This window comes from Glycine max, chromosome 8 (genome assembly GCF_000004515.6).
Source record: "Glycine max cultivar Williams 82 chromosome 8, Glycine_max_v4.0, whole genome shotgun sequence".
Taxonomy (NCBI): Eukaryota; Viridiplantae; Streptophyta; class Magnoliopsida; order Fabales; family Fabaceae; genus Glycine; species Glycine max.
In genome coordinates this window covers 78,006-95,002 of record NC_038244.2, presented here as the reverse complement: position 1 = coordinate 95,002, position 16,997 = coordinate 78,006, and the positions used below count along the sequence as shown (strand labels likewise).

At 29.9% G+C, this 16,997-nt stretch overlaps 2 protein-coding genes across 3 annotated transcripts; both read right to left on the bottom strand.

Moving 5' to 3' along the window:
- Positions 1 to 2,976: 2,976 nt before the first annotated feature.
- LOC100778216 (nuclear transcription factor Y subunit B-3) lies at positions 2,977 to 3,642 on the bottom strand. The gene has a single exon (XM_003532307.3). It carries the CDS (start codon positions 3,640 to 3,642, stop codon positions 2,977 to 2,979), a length of 666 nt encoding a protein of 221 aa, XP_003532355.1.
- Positions 3,643 to 5,421: 1,779 nt separating this feature from the next.
- On the bottom strand, positions 5,422 to 11,073 carry LOC100775179 (probable methyltransferase PMT26). 2 transcript variants are annotated; one of them, XM_006584587.4, is made up of 9 exons: positions 10,871 to 11,073; positions 9,004 to 10,163; positions 8,768 to 8,917; positions 7,653 to 7,923; positions 7,330 to 7,440; positions 7,069 to 7,243; positions 6,372 to 6,644; positions 6,091 to 6,285; positions 5,422 to 6,003 (listed from the first exon to the last, which is right to left on the bottom strand). In XM_006584587.4, exons 2-9 carry the CDS (start codon positions 10,126 to 10,128, stop codon positions 5,775 to 5,777), a joined length of 2,529 nt encoding a protein of 842 aa, XP_006584650.1. In that variant the 5' UTR covers positions 10,129 to 10,163; positions 10,871 to 11,073; the 3' UTR covers positions 5,422 to 5,774. The 2 variants fall into 2 exon arrangements, with proteins under 2 accessions (XP_006584650.1, XP_006584652.1); XM_006584589.4 differs by having other exon boundaries at positions 10,630 to 10,988.
- Positions 11,074 to 16,997: the final 5,924 nt, after the last annotated feature.

Below are 16,997 nucleotides of genomic sequence, written 5' to 3'. Positions count from 1 at the left end.
ACTTACAACATCAGTTTTTTAAAAAACCGATGTTAAATGTCACTTACAACATCAGTTTTTTAAAAAACCGATGTTAACTAATGATGTTAACATCGATTTTCCAAAAACCGATGTTAACGAGTATGCTTAACATCGGTTTTTTGGAAAACCGATGTTAAGAATGATACTTTATTTACAAATATGCCACCGCGTTTAACTTAACATCGGTTTTGTAAAAAACCGATGTTAATAAGCCGATGTTAAAACTACTTTTTGTAATAGTGAATGGTAAAACAAAAAGTTCAGATGATTGCTTGGTATAGTTTTTCCCTATCATTCATCTTATATTGTTTTTTTTTTTTACAAAACAAACAAAAGTTCCTTATTAAATTATCTATTAGTTGTACACATTTATCCTTTTTAAATGGGTATATAATTGAGTTTCTATGGCTAAGCCTAAAGTCCAGTCCTGATAAATCAAACTTAGGTACCATATATTTTTTAGGGTAAACTTGAGCCTAGAGAATTCGACTCATTTGAACACATTTACACCCCCATAAATATTTTTGCTAGATCATCAATGATTTAAAAACAAGACGGGGGTGGTTCAGATAATGATTTTCTCTAATTAGCCATTGAATGTGTATTTCTTCCTCTCCCGGAACCAAATTCTACAGAGGAGTGACAACACACTTTCCTAACACAAATTTTATAATTGGTTAAAATTTACTATAAGCACACTTAAAAAAAAAAAACAGAAAGTCAGAGAGCGATTGACAGAAAGAGAAAAAGTAAAAATGAGATGTTAAAAAAACTGTTTTGTGTCCAACCAACTCATATAAATTAAATAATCATTAAAAAGTTAAAATTATTTTTTGTATGATAGTTAAAAGTGAATTGAGAAAAAAAATTATATTATTTTTTTATCTGTATAAATTAAACACGATATCAAAAAATTTATAACACTCAAACACTTAATCAACCAATTGAGCTAAATATCTTTAGTAAAATCATCTTGTTTAGTTGGTAAAATAATTAAAGTTGCTTTAAAGTTACATATATTATATAAATCTGATTTTTTTTTCAGACAGTTGTAGATATAATATTTGCTGGGTGACGTGAATCTTATGAAATTTTAATTGTCAATTTTTTTTATTAAACCAAAATTTAAGAATTATAAAATTAATTTAGTGATTTAAAAAAAGAATGAGCTAGAAGTCCTAATTAACCACTAAAAAAATTATTCAACCAATATGGATGTGATATGGGGAACTCATGACTATATTCAGGAAGCCAATCAGTCACAGTTTTATTTTCTGTAAGTATGAGAAATGCGAATGGCCAACAGCGAATAGCATAAGGATCGATGATCGTGTTGAGTCCAAGAAAAAGGGTCTCCCCTACTTTAAATATTGAATTCTATTAAGTGATCAGTAAATGCACTGTTTATGAAAAAGTTAAATAAAGAAAAGTTCTTTAAAAAAATTGACATGCATAAACTGATTTTAAGTAAGAAAAAGTTCAATTTTTTCCTTATCTTTTTCTTAATTAAGTGTTTATTGAAAATGTTTATTCAAATTATTTGTATTCATTAGTCCGAATGATATTAGACTAAATTGTTTTAAGTAATATCTTGATTCTAAGTTTTGTGAATGAAAAACATAGTTGAAAAAGGAAATCTAATTAAAAGTAATTAATTAGATTTTTTAACGAAATTAATCATTACAAAAATTGATAAATATTTCAAAAGCAATATTATAGGTAAAAAAATTATTGAGACATATTTATAATTACTTTACAACAACATTCTATTATTTAAACTAATAATTTTTTAAGCATAAAAAAGTTCAACATATTTATATTCTTTCTTCGGTAATATTTTCTTAGAGGAAAAGCATTTCAAAAGCTTAATTATATAATTAATTGGATTTATAAAATGAATAATCTTACATTTATAAGTTATGAGGTACAATAATAAAAATATGAAATATGGATACACATATATAAAAGTAAGAATTTCTCTTCATCCTCACATTAATGGTTAACCAACACAGTGTAGTCAACTCTTGTATAAATATAATCCATTGGACAAAACCTAAGAACAAGATAATACACAACCAAACACATACATTAATTATAATTCTTAAAATTTGAGATTGACTCCAATTCAATCTCGCACTTCTTGTAAGACGTACAAGAATTATCCTTGCATATATGAGTTGATTCACACTATAAGCGGTACTTTATTGTATGTTAAATATAAAATAACTTGTTGAATAAATCTACAATATAAGAGTTTAATGACATATATTATATTACACTCTTAGCTATTTAGCTATTTTGTTATAAAAGTTACTAAACTTATATAAAGTAGTTCGAGATTAGACAATAATGTAAAATAAATGTTTTAAATTAACATTACATGTATTGTTTATTCATAATATAATTAAAATTTTAAAATAATTAATTATCACATGGTATAAAATTAATTTTTGAAATAATTAAAATTTATACGAGACTCACTTAATACAAGTGAGACCGATATAAATGCTTAGTGTAATTTCATGGAGTTTGAGTATATGAGAAAAACAATTAGAGAAAAGGTGAAGGAGAAGTAGAAAATCTGAGTTCATAATATTGCGAGTTTGCGAGTAGCACACACTTATTAGACGTACGTCTACCGTAGATATGCATGCATGTTAGGAGGAACACATTAGCAGAACCTAAAAATGCTTAAATTGTTGTGAGATGTATATAACCGATCGAGTCAGTTGTCTAACCGCACGTGGAATTGTGTCCCCAACAAACCTTATATGTAATTGTATATATCCAAATGATTTACACCAAGAAGAAACAGAAAAATTCTAACCTCAATTTATTTTCATGAAAAATTAAACTCGATCTAAACAATACATTATATTCTTTATACGCATAATTATGATGTATATAGAATTACAATATATAGAAAAAAAATGAAACTCAAAATAAAAGTTTGGTCTATTCGTACCAGTGCCCCACTGAATCAATCTGTTCTTGCTGCCGTAGCTGATTCTGAATCGAGTTTGGGGAGAAGGGCAGTGAAAACTTCTGATCAGTGGGCACATAAGGAGGCTGAGAAATGAGATTTGATGAGGCATATGCACCATTGAATGGTTGATTATTATTTTCGTCGTGATTATTATTATGGTTTTGCTGATGTTGATGTAGCCTTTGTTCAGAACGTAGTTGCTTCGGAATGTTAAGTTTTTCTCCTTCTATCTCTTTATATTTCTGGAGGTAAGTTTTCAAGGGTTCCACGTAATCCTCAAAGCCTAGGGTTGTGATGGCCCATATGACATCGTCTCCATTGATGGTCTTTCTCTTTTCCCTCTGGCATTTGTCAGAAGCTTCCCCTGTCACAAAACTTATGAACTCGGATACACATTCTTGAACTGTCTCTTTTGCATCCTTTGAGATTTTGCCGTTTGGGGGAATCACTTTTTTCATGATTCTTCCCACGTTGGCTATAGGGAGAAACCGGTCCTGTTCTTTGTTGCTATGGTTCTGATGATTATTGTTATTGTTGTGTTGTGTGGTCATGGTGCTTGTCTTTAAGCAAGGACTTTCGGTGCTTCCTGTGTTGAATCCATTTGGCAAAATGTTATTATGGCTCTCATCTTCCATGACAATATTATTATTGTTGATGAGGGGGAGGGGAATTTTATTTTTGATTCGTCCGAATCAAAGATAGTGTGAGGGGAGGGAAATGATCGAGCATTTAGGATATTTGTTAATTAATTATATTGTATAGATAAACTGAAAGAGAGGCATGAAAATAGGCAAGTAATTAGAAGGGTTAATTAGGACATGGAAAAAAAATGGGTGCGGTGGATTTTCACCAGTGAAATCCCCTGGACTCGCTCTAGATGTTAGATAACCCTATTATTGACATTTCACAACTAGGTCGTAGTTTTTATCATTGTTTTAGGTGAATTAGAAAATGAATAATTCTCCAATTATCTTAGAATATTTTTTTATTAATTCTTTTATTGAAGAAAACTGAATAACTATTTCTATTAAATATATTCATGTTTCGCAATTAAAAATAATTCCATTTACTCTCTTTCTCTCTCACACATATATAATTGTCTTAAAGTACTATAATTTCTCATTGACTAATAGTATAAACATACATAAAAGTTAAACTCTATGTAATAGCTATCTAGCAATTTTATATCTTTAAGAATTTTTCTACCAATTGAACAAATTATTAATTAAAGTGGATCAGTCCCTTTTTAAAATAAAAAATAGTTGAAAATTTTAAAAATATGAATAAGTGTTTTACTGAAATCACTGATTGTACATAATTTATGAATAAATTAATTTTCGTGCACCGAAAATATTTGCACTGTTAATTACTTAAAAATCAATACAAATATAATTTATATATATATATATATATGTGTGTATATATATATATATATATATATATATATATATATATATATATATATAAATTTCTGATTAGATGAGATTATAAAAGGAAATTATGTACATTCAAATTAAATTCTTTTACACAAAAAATTCCGTACTCATCAGCATTTTCAATAACCATTACTATTCATGTATCCTTTTATCATTTTCTAATCTGTCTCTGACTCTATAATGTAATGATTTTGAATCATATTAGCATGAATCTTTTTTCGGTTTTGTTAGGGTTTTTATCGTAGTTTTATTTTTGCCAAGGACTAAAAAGCGTGCAACGTTGCCCTCTTATAAAGAACTCATTACAAAGTTAAATGTTTAAAGAAAATGATATTAATTTGACCATCGTAAAATTGTTGACAGAGAATTCAAGGCAACAACTATATCGCAGACAAAAAACTAGAGGCGAAATTTTCATCTTGTCTCACGTGTCGTAAATCATAGAAGTCACTAATAAAGTTGCTGAATCTCAACTGTAAAAATGGGCTTAGTTTGATGGCATGTTCTTTTCAAAGTTCAAACTTCCTAATTAGAATATTTCACTCTGCTTTTGGTAAGACTTTCATATATTCTTATTTATAATTTTAATTTTTTAAGATTATAATTTATAAGACTAATTCTTAGTTTGAAACTTAATTACTCTTAACAAAATTTACTTCTCTTCAAGAACATAATCTAACCATTTTAAAAAGCATAAGTTGAACAAATTAAGTTTGAATTATTTTTTTTGGAACCTTAAACTCGAGTTTTTTTAGTCTGACACAATCTGAGTTGAAGTATCGAAATATACCAAATCTTTCTAGTGATAGTGATTAATATATTATGGGTTTCGATAATTTAGTTGAAATTATAAATGAACCCTTCCCATGCATCTTTCTTTTTTTGTTAAAAAAAAATCCAATTTCAATGCTTCTTCTTTTTTTCTATCTCAAAATTTTGTTTAAGACATAAGTACTAGTAAGCCACCGACTTCCAATATTTGAAATGTGAATCAATACTATATTGCTCTGCCCATGTATTCAATGACATAATTACCACCAACTTTTGGTGAACATCTCACTATAACTTTTCCAGAATCTCAACTACTATTAATTACCAAAAAGCCACTTATATATGAAAGAATGTGATAAAATTTCCTTGACTATGGCACCATGTTACACCAATAGACACCAACCCGTAAACAGAGATCAAAATTAATTACCAAAGAAAAAAGACGAACACATAATTAATTACCTAACTACAATGGTACATAATAATGACGGAAGTACAGTTACAAAGAATTTTGAGCAGCCAAAACCCGAAAAATCATCTATAACAATCTTGCTGGCGTCTTAACCAATAGCATACTCGAGTGTCTCCAATTCTTTAGGCCGCCACATGGACTTCTGGACACATAAAAAGCCCACCTTATCTTTAGAGTAAGTCATGCGAACCTCCCACTGCATGGACTTCACCATACTTTCCATCTCGTTAATGATTTCAACAGTGTCCCGGACAATAAGCTTTCCCTCTGGCCTAAGAATCCGATCAATCTCAGCCACTACAGCTTTTAAACTACACCTGCATGACCGGTTGACATTAGCCAAACAAGAAATTATACAGATATTTCGTAAAGATTTTACTGGTGATGAATGAGAAATGAAATACCTGTTCTTAATATTTGAAAATAGATTATCTGCATGAAGTAGATCATAGGACCTCGGATAGGTGCTAAATGATTCACACCAATCATGATACATGCCAAAGAGACCTCGCTCATAAATAAGAGGAAGTGTGTCTGCGGAATTTACTGAAACCACATTCATGACCCAAATATTCAAATCCTTCAAGGCAGCAGCAAACCTGTAGCCCAAAAAACAAGTGAAGTATGTCAAAATGGCCGGTTAATATAATTCAGAGTAACATGGGAAACAACAAATTTCACTCACCCTCCATAGACTGATCTCATATCCATGACATTCCGCATATTGGACCAATTAATTCCTATCCCATTAAGATAAGACTTGGACACTATACGTTTCCAGTGTCCATAATCAGCAGTAAAATCTTCAGGGGCAGGTTTTCCATAAACTCCAACTTGAGAATTTGTCAACCAATAAGGTATGTTGGTTAGTCTTGCTGGCCACTTCTCTGGCCATTGTGACCCACGTTCTGTCGAACTCACTGGCACTTTGTGCATGCAAGCTTGTAATGGAACGTTCCTGCCATCCGAGAGATTAGACAGCAGTCACATATATTACACACCTTTTTTGTGTGTATAATGTAAAGCAATCCAATTATTTCACAGGAGAAGTTTAAGAAAAAGGTAGTGTGAGAATGCCAGTGTCCTATCCTATAAAGTTAATACTACAGGTTTGTTGTAACTTTACATACTTCGGAAAGAAACATTGTTCATTTGTAGCAGAATCCAATTGTTAAAAAAGGACAGTACAAGGTTGGTTTGTAGTTGTTTATATGTTTCAGACATATGTTCCTTGAGGAAAAATTGAAGAAAAAAAATTCTGCAATGTTTTATGAGACAGTCAAAGATGAATGTCAACAATTTTAACTTAGTTAAAAACTCCTTTTATTTTGTTTTGATTTTTAATTAAGAAATTACTAATGTCTCAATTAACGATGAAATACCATGCTGCATTAGGATCGTCAGAGTCTGGACATATAGGAGGCTGATTCTGAGAACGTTTCTCATAACACTCATTAGAAGTTGGTTTCTTATACACAGCTATACCAACTCCATTGAGTTTATCCTTGCTGATGGACACAACTTCCCAGCACATTGCTTTTGTTAGTGCCTTCATTTCTGCAAATTAAGTCAGACAATGTCAGAACTAATGCAGCAACGTTAAACTGCTTAATAGAGGCAGACAATAGTATATTATTATCTACCATTCCATATTTCAACATCTTCAGGAAGCTTCTGATAAATTGGAGTAGCAGACCATACAAAGAAACCACCAGGTCGCAAAACTCTATTCAGCTCCAAAAGAAGTTTGCCACCTACATGTATACAAGAAGAAAGTCCAAAATAAAATCAAGTTGGATTCACATGAATTTTACATCAAGTACTTACTATCTATACAGTATAAGGAAGTTGTCTTAAAATCTAAATGCCCAAGCAGGGGAAGTGCTAAAATGCTACATAAAAATTTCAAGCTTGTATGAACAAGAATTCATCTAATCCCCAAAATAAATGTCAGGTCATTGAATACCTTCTATATGCCATGGAACTCTACACCGTGCACAATGGACTACATCAAACACTCTCCCAGGGTAGGGAAGCCTCTTTGTGCCCATCACAGCAGATATAGCAGGAATCCCTCTTTCAAGTGCAAACTGTACCTGAGCTTCATGTTCATCTTTTGGTGCCAATGACATTGTAAGTACATCTCTTTCAAAGAGAAAGCCACCAAAGCTGGCAACACCACACCCAACATCTAAAATCACACGTGAGCGATTGCCCCAAGCAATATCTGGTACAGACTGTGGCATCAAAGTTCCTTATATTAAGTGAATAATTCAACAACCTGAAGAAAACATATCAAATATCCACATAGAAAGCATAAAATTTTCTTACTTATTACCATGTCAAACTTCTTTTATTGCTAAAGAAATTTATTTTGTAGAAGTTGAAATAATGCTGATATCTCTATTTTTTAGTTGTCTCCTAGTGCAGCATAGATACATAGTTCATACCTACCTGATTTTTCCCTAGTTAGACATTACAAAAATGTAACATTTACCGGCCAGTAGCATTTTTTCTGCTATTGCCAAAGAAGTTCAATGTAGAACCTCAAATCCCATTGTAGAAGTACTGCCACTTCTCTATCTCAACTCTCATCTACTAGTTGTAGGTCTACCAACATCATCTTGCCTACAGTTCCTATCTATTAGGGTTCCCCCCACTCCCAAAGGTTAGACATCAAAAAATATTACAATCACTTATTTAATGTCAAGATAGTATCGAAACTTTTCTTTGCTCTGGATATCATCACTGTAAAATGTTGGACAATTTAATCTCATACCAGTTACCTAAGAAATGTCAATGTTGGATCAGCAAGAAGCATGCCCACTACAAGTTGGAATCGACATTAAAGTTTTTGTTTTTTGGGTTTTGCTAATGTGTCTTTAATATATAATTTTAAATAAAAATAACAAGCATTTAATATCTTGAGAATCTAATACTTTTAGTGCCTTAAGGTAAAATAGCACATACAATATGGCTTTATTGAACATGCAGCAAAAGGTGATCCGGATTTGTATATAAAGACTCAACACTAAAAGCAACTAATAGTCAACCCTGACAATAATAGAGTATATATTTTACCTGTTGTATGGTGTCAATGTAATGAAGTGCACCGTGTTTGAATTGGGTTCCACCACCTGGAAAGGTAAGGTACTCGCCTGTAACTTTCACCCAATTCTGGTGCCCCTTATATTCAGCAAGCTTAGTGTGTGGAACATTAGAATACCATATCTGCAGGAAAACAGTTTCTTATTTGATGAAAGAATAAAATTTTAAACAAGGAATGATAATTGAAAAGCATTTGTGTGGATGTCTACCTTCTCTCTGCTTTTGGGCCATTCAATCGGGCGTTTGTATCCTTCAGGAAGAGGGACAAGGCAGGTAGGAGATTCTTTAGGACATTGCCTTTCTCTGTGTTCATAGTGTTTGGTACTTGGAAGACTCTTAATTGCTTTCAAGTTGTCGAGGCATGGGATGTAATCAGGGCCAGCAGTGACATTACACAGTTTCCAATTAGCAGATTGCTTGGAGGATACTTGAGACTCCTTTTCATTCTTTGACTCTGCTGCCTGAGTTGTAAAAGAACCATTTTGAGTGGTACTTTCATTCAGAAGCTCTGACTGAGCCACGGAAGGGTAAACCTCATTTGAACCCTGACTGTTGGCATTGTCATCTGTTTTCTTCTCGTTGGAGTTTTCATCAGACTCTTGGTTACTACTTTGTTCCACTTTTTCTTCAGTCTTATCTGTTGTTTCACTTGCATCATCAGACTTCTTTTCATTTTCATCTGAATCAGATTTATTCTCCCTTTCACTCGAGTCATTTGATTCAGAATTCTTTTCAGTCTCATTATATTCAGACTTCTTCTCGCTCTCATCAGAATCAGACTTCTTCTCGCTCTCATCAGAATCAGACTTCTTCTCGCTCTCATCAGAATCAGACTTTTTCTCGCTCTCATCAGAATCAGACTTTTTCTCGCTCTCATCAGAATCAGATCTCTTCTCGCTCTCGTCGGAATCGGATCTCTTCTCGCTCACACTTGAATCTTGATTTTCTGTTTTTGTATCTTCAGAAGGTTTTTCTTGAGACTTTTCGTCTGATTTCTCGTCCTGTTTTTCTGTCACGTCATAGTTTGTAGCAGGGGTGACACTACCATCCCCTTTGGTTGCATCCTCAGACAGATCACCCCGATTATCTTCAAACTGCTGAGAATTGTTATTAGAGGGGTCAGTTGGCTGTTCCTTCGCCTCACTCTGTTCCTTCACCTCATTGTTATTCTCTTGAGACACATCTACATTTTGCACGGGCGTAACAGATGACGATGTCATCATCCAAATCCCAAACAAGCAAAGAGCTACAAACACGACAATAGTCACTGTTGAACAGTAACTCGACGGTCGCTTATTATTATTATCTATTCTAGTATATTTGGCTTGAGCCATTTTGTCAGGTGCAGTCGTTCACAGATTATTTTGACCTGGTAATGAAACAGCAACAATTAAATATCATCCCCTATGTTGGACATGGATCAGCAGTGGCAATACTCAATTGCCAATATCTATGCAGTTAAATGGCGAAATACATGGACATAAATATAAGTCATTTGAATTACTTAATCCATGACATTGCCAAGTTATGACTTATGAGAGGAGTAGGAAAAAAAAAATTGATTCCGTTCACGACTGTCGAAGGCTTGCACAATTCAAATGTATATTTATCTCTCATAACCCGAGAACATCGTCTTATTAAGGAAAACGACCAGATCTAACAAATTTAACAAATACGAATTAGCTAGAAAATTAAAACAACCAGAAAAAACGGATCAGAAATTCAACAACAAAGACTCCATTAGCAAGGATTGAGGAACCACAACAATATCTAAAGATTCAAAGGATTGAAAACAGAAGAAAAGACGAGTTCAACGGGAAATCAACAATACTCACACAGATCTACACTGCCAGAAACTCAGAAACAAAACTGCACCAGTCACAAAAACGTTACGCAAACACAAGAAGAAACCAAGTTTGCATGCTAAGAGAAAAAGAAAGCGGAAAAAAGAAAACGTTCAAATAAAAGCAGCAAAACTGAAAAAATGTAAAGATTAAAAGGAAAAGAGAGCGGTTCCGGTGAATATGTGGGTAGATCCGAATAGCTTGAAAAGAAAGAAAGGTTAAATGGACGAACCTATGGCTATTCGGAAAAAAGCGAAGAATATGAGAGGGAAGAGGGAGAGGTTATCTCTGCATTGTGAAGGGCATGCCAAAGGTAGAAAGAGGAAAGAATTGAAGTGCAATGAGCAAGTGTTGGAGGTAGATATAATAATACCAGGGGTGTGGGTGTGGGTGGGGTAGAAGCAGCGTTTGTCGATTTGGGGGGGAAACTGTTTATTTAAACCGCCGTTTGTTATTGCTCGGACTTCGGATTCTCTTTATAAGTTTTTTTTTTATTTTAAAAAAAGTCATTATTTTAGTTAGTTATTATAAAAATTAATTAATACTTACTAATTTACGATTGGATAATATAAAACTTCTTTCTATTGTAAAGGCATGAATTCTTTCTATTAATTTCTGAAAATTGTAATTTTAAGAATTAAGAAAATATTTTATGTTTCAACTATTTCTGAATTTTCCGATAAAAAAGAAATCTTTTTGAATGTGATGTTTATGAAAAAGGCAAAAATAAACAAATAAATAGGAAAAGAAAAAGAAAGCGTATCAAAGGACGATAACGAAACAAATGAGACTATGAGAAAGCGACGTCCGCATGAAAGCCGTGAAAGTGGTGGGGATAAGCATGCCATTCAGCATCTTCCGGTTTTCCGTTTGCTAAACAAAGACCCATGCTGCAGTAATTTCGCGTCCTGAACAGAATTAAAAAGGGGTCACTTCCTAATTTTTACCTTTTTTATTTATAAGAATTAACAATTTATAATATTTACCTAATTCAATCAATTAAGTTATTCTTTACTCTTTAGTTAGACAACAATATTATCTATTCTTTTCTTTCCTTTTTTCATTATTTAATTATATAATCTATCTATAACTATCAAATTTCATACGTACATTTCTTAAATAATTTAACCTTTTAACTGTGACAATTATTTACATCTTTTAATTATTTTTTTATTTTTAATTAAAAACTAAGCAACAAAATATAGTTTTCTTTTTATTTTTCTTAATTTCCTTTTTATTTTCAATCTTTTTAAAACAAATCACTGATCTACTTATTTATTTATTTCCTATAGTTTTCTTTCTTATTAAAATCCAAACAAAGGCTTAATGTTTAAGTTATGCTGTGTAGTAGGTAGGTACTAGGACATTAAGCATGAAAATTCTATACTTTGATCGCACTCAACTTATGGCCTTCTTAATTTAGATCTATAAATGAACAATATTCATGCATGTAATGGTCAACACCTAACTATCATCAATGCTACTTATGAGACATCTAAAATGCTACTTACAGTATGAGTGCAAGTTGGGATCCCAAAAATTTCCGAATCAGCGGGGATTAGCGAGGACCACGCGTTACGGAATAGTAGTATACACAGGGAGAATCGTTTCTTTGAATTTTTAAGGTAAGAAAATTTGTAAACTGATAAAGAAATATTTTATTTACAATTAGTAATTTCAAGTAGATTAAGATCCGGATATTAGACACTGTTTTGATGACGATTACTTCGTACCATGATAAAAAAAGTGTTGCAAAACACGTTAGTCAAAATTAATTATGCAGCAATTTTTATTTTCTTTACAGGGATACCCAAAATAAAATATTAAAAGGAATTAAAGTTTCTAATTCTAATTTCGTTTATGTATTAAATTGTTGTTTTCTTACTTTACAAATCTCCCCATTTTAAAATAATGAATTCCTGTTTAGATAAATATTATGTTTATCAGATAAGGTTTGACAACTGACTATCTTAAATAGTTAAAAAAATCATTTGATATATCTTATTATATATTTGGAATTATTTTAAAAAAAAGTAATTTTATATTTTAGTTTTCTTACTCTATCCCACAAATAAGGAGAATGCTAGTAATTAGCAATGAAAAAGGTTTCACTGCAAAATTTTCATAAATAAAAAACGAAGACTTTCAATAAATAAATTGAATGATAATATTCATTATAAACTAGAAAAATAAATATCAATTATATACATACGAATAGTTAAATTAATTTAAATTTTAACTATTTACTTGAATAAGATGGTTGAGATTTATTTAGATAGACTCATCCCCTAAGCTCGCGTATCATGATATACTTCCTCTATCTTTTTAATAAATCGAATTAAGCAGCAGTGATCCACACCTGAAATAATATATTTTAAAGGGGTGGAAGTATAAATACTGTTTGGGTGTCTCCCTTTCGAATCTCCACAAGCAAATGCCATAATAAATTGAAAAGGAGGTGTGATATTGGCCAGTTGCCTACAATTTGAGGGACAAAAATATTCATACGGCTCAACGTGCAACCAATTAATAAAGCTTGACCCTAATACACTGTCTCAACTATTGGATCGGAGGAGATATCTTTGAGCACAAATTTACACAATTCTAAAGGATAAATGCGATTTTTTAAGTGTTATAAAGGAGTATAAATTTTTATATTATTGATAAACATAGGTTATTAAAGTAAAATTATATTTCTTATTGAACAACAATATAAAAAATAGTTTAGCAACTACTATATTCAATCTATATTCGTAAATAAAATAAAAAAAATTAATGTTTATATAAAAAAACACATTATTACATAAAGTTGATTCATATAAATATATCAAAATAATTATATTAGAATAAATATTCTTATTATTTTTAGAAATCTTGTTAACCGATGTATTAAAAATACTAATTAAGGAATCAATGTATGATTTTTTTTTATTAAAATTTACAATCAAGTTTCACATTCCTTAATCAATATACTAAGGTTCTTTAATTTTACTATATCTAATTTTTACATGTTTAAGGTAAAAATATTATAAATATAATGTTTATTAAAATAAATATTCCTCCTAACGTGTTTGTAATTTGTACATGTCATTGGTTGTTTATATGTTTGCAAATCAACCTCACTTAGATCTAAAACGTGGAACCCACCAGTGGTAGAGATGTTTGAGGTCGGTGGTTTTTTTTTAAAAAATAATTTAATTTAATTCATACACACAAAAAATAAATGTATAAAACACATGTGAAATTATAATAAAAGTTGATTTGATTACAAGGAAAAAAAATAAAGAATCAAAATACAAGTTAGATGATAATTTATTGTCTTATATATCATTTGAAAAATATGGATAACACAAATAAAATAATATAATTTTTTTAAAATATCTAATATAAATTATCTTAATATAATTTATATAAATTTAATTTATTTTTTCAGAAAATTAAATTTAATGTGTTTATCAAAAATAAAGAGAGAGAAAAATATTAAAATTAAAAAATATGATATTTTTTTAAATAATTAAGTTGGTTAGTTAATATTTTTTTATTATTGAGGAAATAAAAATAAGAATGCATATGTTTAATACTTTGTATCTTGAATTGTTCCATATGGAGTAACAAAATTACAGATTTTGTCATACAAACGAGGAAAAAAAACATTTATCATTTTTTTATTGAATAGCAAGAATATTTATTATGTTCCGTAACTTAATTTTTAACGAATTAAACGGATTATAATATTAAATATAAGGGATCGGTTAGGTTAGGAGTTTGGAATAAGAATAAAAAGGACGCGGAAGGAAAGTGAAATGTAATAATGAGTAACAATGGGTTGGAGACAAACTGTCATACGAACTGTGTTCAAGAAAGTCACGAGTTGGTTTTCCATATGCAATGCATCATGTATGCATGTCTAACGAGTGATACATTTGCAAAAATGTATCTCAAATGGATTCATCCACAAAGAATTTGACTTCAAAATACATAATTATTTATTCGAATTAATTTATTTTAAAGAATGCTGCTATGCTTTTCGTGGTCGAATCAATGGTTTATATATATATATATATATATATATATATATATATATATATATATATATATATATATATATTCTTAAGTGTGTATCAAATTGAATTAACTTGATGATATTGATAATTCAACTAAATCTTAAAATATTTTTCTATAATTTAAGAAAAAATCATGCTTATAAGTTGTTTTTGTTGATTTTTTAAGTGGTGTGATACTTTTCATATATTATAACTTTTTGTGGGAAAAAATTATAATTTTTTATAAAATATATAACATGTAGGCAAAAGAAAATTAAAATTAAAATATTTTTATAAACTATAATTGTTGTTTATATATTTTTATATTTTAAAAATATTATATGATTTTTTTTATCATCAATACTATAAAAAAATTAAAAAGATCAAGTCACAAAATTAATATTAATTTATTTTTTATAATTTTTTTACATTCATTTAAAGAAAAAAAATCGAGGGGCAAATTTATTTTTTTATGAAAGCAAAAAACAAATGTTATTTTATATTATATATCATGTAAAAAGGAAATCTTGTGAGAATAATTTATCCCACACCCAATAAGGTGGATCCACCATTGGGAACAAGGCCCCCGTCAAAGATAAGGGGTAAGAGTTTCTTAGATATTTCCTTCTATCTAATCACTATACTTTGCCCTTCAATTTGTTAACAACGTAACAACAATAATAATTTCTACAGGTGGTGGTAGTCACTTGTGTTATTTAACTAAATAATTATGAGTTTAAATTTTTATTGATTATTAAATATAAAATAAATTGTGTAGAGAAAAAAAATATCTACTTATATGTTCATGATCTTCAACTAAGATTAATTATCATTTTTGATGAAATTATTTTATATTAATCAATAAAATAAAATTGTTAACAATGTTAAGATAATTACATTTAAAGTATTTTTTTAACTCAATGACAGTCATAATTTTGTGTTTAAAAAGTATGTAGTGAATTGAGAGTAAAAAAGTATTTATAAACTACAGTTTGAGATTAAAAAAAAAGTATACTTTATTGTTCACTCTTAAGAGTTATGAAATTTTTTACATACTAGAATAATTTAAATTGTGTTAGTTATTTGTTTTGTTATTATTCAAATATCAACTAAATCAATTATAACTCGTCTGCCCTTTGGATTTTTCTTGTTTTTTTTTAAAGAAAAATCAACTATTTTTGTTTTAGCTTAGATTAATATGTTTTGGACTTTAGATTTTTTAATTCATTTTGATAATTTTATGATGTTATCTAATGTTATCAGGTGTCTTATAACTCAATAATGTTTAATACGTAACTTTTTATTATTATATTTTGGGTAAAGGAAAATTTCTTACCTATTTATATTACTTTAAGTAATACTTATTCTGTCACAAAATAATTACAGTTTTAGTCTGTAAAATTTCAAATTAACTTTTTAATTAGAATTTTAAATGTATTTTAATTTTTTTTTAATAAATATTTTTGTCTTGAAAGACGCCAAAATGTATTTATTAAAAGTAATAAAGAAAAAAATATATTGAGTAAAATTATCTCTTAATAAATATTAATTTTCTCAGAATATTTTTTTTAATTGTTAAAAAATACCATGTTAAACAAAAATTAGGCGTCAAGATCCAGATTTAATTTTTGAACATGCTGCTCCGCAATTGTTTTCACGCCACCGAATCTCAGGTGAAAAGTGAAAATTAATCATGATACGAAATCACGATTCACATAATACCCTCCTTAATTTCCTAAATGACACAAATATCCCTCATCAACCAAACAACCAGTCAGCACCATATTCTTCTTCAAGTTCAGGGCTAACTTCGTCTTTTCCATCCTTAACGCAGTGGATCTGAAGTTGTGAAAAACCCGACACTACCCTATCGAGTCGCATGAGCAACTAACACAGGTTGTTATGTCATTGCTTTTATTTATTTTTTATTATTATTTTTACTACTTGCATACACTCCGCCTCATTTCTATAGCTTCAATTTCGCTTATAAATTAAGAGTAGATCATTTGCATTTGAAGGTCTGTGATGCAATTGTGTATATATTATTGACCTCTCGTTGAGTTTTGATAATTAGAATGCAGAAACGGCTTATATGGCAATATAGATTGTGTGGATTTTTTGGATATTGGGCATTTATTTTGGATGATTGGAGATCTTGTTGAAAATTGAAATATTAATTAATGGAGTTATTGCTTGGTTTTTTTTTTCTTGATATATGCCTGGCCTCTGTTAATATATCCACACTTTGATTTTTGGTTGATGAAAATAAAATCTATTTATGTTCTAAAGGAAACCTTGGGCCCACCTCAATGGCAG

Coding starts and splice junctions, on each gene's coding strand:
- LOC100778216 (XM_003532307.3), bottom strand. CDS start 3,642: ATGGAAGATGAGAGCCATAATAACATTTTGCCAAATGGATTCAACACA.
- LOC100775179 (XM_006584587.4), bottom strand. CDS start 10,128: ATGGCTCAAGCCAAATATACTAGAATAGATAATAATAATAAGCGACCG. Junction 7,924..8,767: donor ACATTGACACCATACAACAG/GTAAAATATATA, acceptor TTGATGCCACAG/TCTGTACCAGATATTGCTTG. Junction 6,645..7,068: donor GACGATCCTAATGCAGCATG/GTATTTCATCGT, acceptor CTCGGATGGCAG/GAACGTTCCATTACAAGCTT.